This window comes from Lolium perenne, chromosome 3 (assembly GCF_019359855.2).
Source record: "Lolium perenne isolate Kyuss_39 chromosome 3, Kyuss_2.0, whole genome shotgun sequence".
Classification (NCBI taxonomy): domain Eukaryota; kingdom Viridiplantae; phylum Streptophyta; class Magnoliopsida; order Poales; family Poaceae; genus Lolium; species Lolium perenne.
In genome coordinates this window covers 281,292,375-281,297,048 of record NC_067246.2, presented here as the reverse complement: position 1 = coordinate 281,297,048, position 4,674 = coordinate 281,292,375, and the positions used below count along the sequence as shown (strand labels likewise).

Here is a 4,674-nt window from a genome sequence, read left to right as displayed (position 1 = left end):
GAGGTTGTTATTTTTCACACTCTGGTGTCAATGTTTTATTTGTAATACTCATATTTTAATCTACATTTAGTGAAATCTTAGTGAATGAGACTAAATATATTTTGTTCCTATGTCAAATTTAATTTGTATGTATATTATGTTATTGAATCTCGACAGTGTAATTTTTAGAGAGCAAATGTCTTGATCTTAGTAAAGGCATAAAAGAATGCCTCTATGATGTCGCTCTCGAGACATGCTAAGATGCCTCTATAGGGACTATATATATGCCTAAAAATGTCATTACCAGATGCCTCTACATATTCAAAAAGGACAAAATCTATGTCTCTACACAGTGTGAGATATATTTCTATAGACAAAACAATATGCCTTTATTCAATGTCTCTACATTTGTAGAGATGGATACGTTGCCACACCAAAATGTTTGTATTAATGTTAGAGACAAGCTAAATGCCGCACGAAAGTGCCTCTATACCTGTACATACACTTTCAAAGTGTATCTTTGAAATGCCTCTATGTGTGTAGATACAAAATCTGGTGTCTTTACAAAGTGACCATATGTCATATATAAGCATTTTTCAAAATGTCTCTATGGTATAAGACAAACTGCCCGTAGTGACACTTTTGAGGCAATGGGCAAAATGTCTTTACAGGAATGTAAAGGCAACATAAGTGTCTCTACATGACCAAAATAGTGCATCTACGGGCTAGTTTTCTTGTAGTGGAAACACAATGTCAATTGTGGACAAATCTAACTCTCCTAGGGCACCAACCGGTCATGTTATTGTCATATGCTCGCCATCCCCGATGTCGGTGCTGCTGTCGCCGGCTTCGTTGTTGTGCGCCATCGCAGAGAAGAAGGTGGACGACAACGAGGGTTTTCGGAGGAGTGGCGGGAATGATTGGAGACGCATGCCGAGGAGGGTAGGGTTTATAGTCGAGTCCAATGTGTTCATTGAAGATGGCGGTAGCTCTGCAGTCGACACGTGGAGCGAGCTAGCAGTGTCACATCGCATCGCCGCCTCGGGAACCGACGTGTCCATTGGAGACGACAACTGGCCTCCTCCATGGGGTCATTTAAAACGTGGTGCATCGTTTGTGACACTGCCATGCTGGCCCCACATCGAAAACCTACGTGGCACGAGGCGCTGACACGCCAATTTCACACCTAGTAATGTCTAGCAAGGGTTTGCCAACGGGTTTTTTCGGCTCAAAAAACCAGCCGTCGATTTATGGGGCGTCCTGGTGTGAGCCAAAAAAAAAAACACGCGACGGCCCCAACAGGACTATTGGGGTCGATATTTGGAGCACCGGTTCGTGATGATCTAAAATACGACCTTACACGGAGCCATTGGGAAAAAAAGTATTTCTAGTTCAATCATATAAATGCATTAGCCTATATTCATTAAATTTAGATACAATTTAAAAAACTATGCATTGTAGTGGTTGTTTTTAAAATACATTGCATTACTCTGACGGGAAATGGCAGTCCCCCGTTGATAGCGAGCGGATGAAAGAACCACCTAGCTATGTTCTAACGCAGACCTGGAGTTGTTTAAAATAGAACCGCAGTTGGGTAAATTGATTTTGAACACCAAGTTCGAAGAGCAACTAACAGGACAAAAAAATCCACTCCGGTGGATCTTCTAATTCTAAAAGGATCCTCTAAAAACAGCTCTATAGACTCTAAGTGCATCCCAACATCAAATTTTAGAAGACCTTCTGTGAATCTATTCGACAGTAGATCTTCTATGAATCTTTTCGACGGTACGAGATGGGATTTTTCTTTCCCGCATCGATGAAGCATCTCGTCACCTCCTGCCTGTTTTCATTGTCATTGCACTCACCTGTTTGGAATTAAAATCGATGTTTGAAGTTTTATGTGTTTAACCGTGCGGATTGAGTGTGTGCCCACGTACAATAGAGACCAAGATGAAGTTTCAATTTGATGAAATGCGTAAGTAAAAACTTCGTGCAAATATAAATTGTTGGCGACATGTGGTCGAGCACTATAAGTGTGTATGATGACAGCACCCTCAATGATATTATACATGTCGTAGCCGAACCCAATTAATAAACAATCTAACAGGGCAAAAAAATCCACTCTGGTCGATCTTCTAATTCTAAAAGGATCCTCTAAAAACAGCTCTATAGACTCTAAGTGCGTCCCAACATCAAATTTTAGAAGACCTTCTGTGAATCTATTCGACAGATCTTCTATGAATCTTTTCGACGGTACGAGACGGGATTTTTCTTTTCCCGCACCGATGAAGCATCTCGCCCCCTCCGGCCTGTTTTCATTGTCATTGCACTCACCTGTTTGGAACTAAAATCGATGTTTGAAGTTTTATGTGTTTGATCGTGTGGATCGAGCGTGTGCCCACGTACAATAGAGACCAAGATGAAGTTTCAATTTGATGAAATACGTAAGTAAAAAACTTTGTGTAAATATAAATTGTTGGCGACATGTGGTCGAGCACTATAAGTGTGTATGATGACAGCACCCCTCAATGATATTATGTCTGTCGTAGCCGAACCCAATTAATAAACAATCAGGGTCAGTTTGTCGCTGTATACACCTTTTTTTTTGTCAACAACAAATGTCACTACATTACACCATCCCGAGGAGCGACTGATAGTTACATCCGTACTTTATGTTGCTTTTCGGTATGTAGAAAATAATGATGAATGGTCATACGAGTATAGGATGACTCTGTTGGAAACAACTACTGAAGGCTCGCAATGTTGTTCAATATATATTTAATATATAAGATATAATGCCTCTGGAAAGAAGATGGCACATGAGTGTTGTCGTAATGTCGTTGTCGGATCCAGTTAGCGAGGGTTTCGCCTTTTTTTTCTTCTTTTCGAAATGTGGATGTACCCCGGCCTCTGCATCGGTTGATGCACACAGCCTTAACGAGGGTTTCGCCTTGTTGCACAAAACTCAATATGGCTTGACCCAACCAATGAATAAGGTGGGGTCATCCATAACAATTGTATCAATGCTTGTTCCAGAAGTGGCGAACAAATCAACCACCAAACTGTAAAAATTAAATTGTTAATATCATTTCTTGGCCAGTTATAGATCGGACACCACAGAAATTTGCCGGTTTTATGATTTATAAATATAGAAAATGCTTGTAGCCAGACACTTTGCAACAAAAAAAAACTTTCCATTGGTGTAAATATGGAGCATCGATCAAGATTATGCAAAGCACACGACATATACTTCTTACTTACAGGAGCATGACATCTACTAGGTACTACTGTAGTTTATATAAAATTCTAAATACCCTTATACAGAATAAACCCAGTGTCGAAATCAGTACTAAAACGAAAGTTGCGAATTATGGATGTTCCAGTAAACCTGTATGACCTGACATCTAAGAAAACTAGCTAGGCGGTGGTGGTGCAGGTGGACATGGCGGAGGTGACGTAGAGGTTGTTGCGCACGTAGCTGGTGTAGACGAAGGAGACGTTGCGGCCCTGCGGGATGGAGTGGCCGTCGGCGAGGAGGCAGACACCCTGGCTGACGACGCGGAGCACCGTCGGGTCGACTGGGATCACGGAGCGGAAGTTGCCGCACCGCAGGCGGATCCTCGAGATGTCGCAGGGCCTGCCGGTGCGCTCGTCGCCGCTGCACTGGTTCGTCACGGTTACCCTGTACTCGGACGAGCCGTCACTCTGGGGCTCCCCGAGGCTCTGCCATATGTAGAGATCCTTCTGCGGGTCGCATTGGCCGGCGGCGGCGGTCTGGAAGAGGGTCGAGGCCACCAGGACGGCGGCCATGAGCACCGCCACCATGGAGCAACCGGTCGTCATCAAGCTAGCTAGCTCGTCGGCGGATCGATCAAGGGCTCAAGACGAGATAGGCAGCACGCGCGCGTACGAGTACGATCGACTACCGTGCGGCTAGATTTATATAGAACATCCACTGCAAAGATATGGTAAGTAATGGAGCGAGAACAATAACATGGAATTACTTGTAGAAACAATTTGGAAGTGTATATATCGATGAACATTGGTGGATATTTGGACTGCATGATTTCTATATGGCAGCTTTTAAGCGTGGCCAAAGATTTATTGCTCCTCCGTCGGCTGGTCGGCGCGAAAGTCTTATTTCGCTACTACTACTATATGGAATTTGCATGTCTGGAAGAAGATGCGTACTCGAAGACGATGTACAGTAGTTTCCTTGTCCGTGCAATCCGAACAATGAAACGTTTACTACTAGTAGATTCCTGATTTAGAGTATTTGGAACGACAACCCTACTCTCTCCGTCCCAAAATGTAAGCCGCATAAGCTTTAGTTAGAATTCAACATATTTTAAGTTTGATCAAATTTATATGTAAAAATATAAACATTCACAATACCAAATCAATATCAATAGATTCACCATAAAGTATAGTTTCTCAAAATGTCCATTTAATATTGTAGATATTTATATTTTTTCGTATTGACTTGATCAAACTTAGAAGATGTTGACTTTTGGCTAAAGCTTAGGCGCCTTACATTTTGGGATTGAGAGTACTTCAGATAGAGGTAAATTTGGAGTAATATGGAGGTCCTGTAAATCTGTAATATTGTATATGGACAAGTTCTTGGACAAGGCGTTTTTGCACTCAGCTACATATGCTCCTGATTTATAAAATGCATTTTAAACATATTTCGGA

At 42.1% G+C, this 4,674-nt stretch overlaps 1 protein-coding gene across 1 annotated transcript; it reads right to left on the bottom strand.

Annotated features, from left to right (window-relative positions):
- Positions 1-3,396: 3,396 nt before the first annotated feature.
- Positions 3,397-3,804, bottom strand: LOC127324028 (TPD1 protein homolog 1A-like). The gene has a single exon (XM_051352132.1). It carries the CDS (start codon positions 3,802-3,804, stop codon positions 3,397-3,399), a length of 408 nt encoding a protein of 135 aa, XP_051208092.1.
- Between the last annotated feature and the right edge of the window lie 870 nt (positions 3,805-4,674).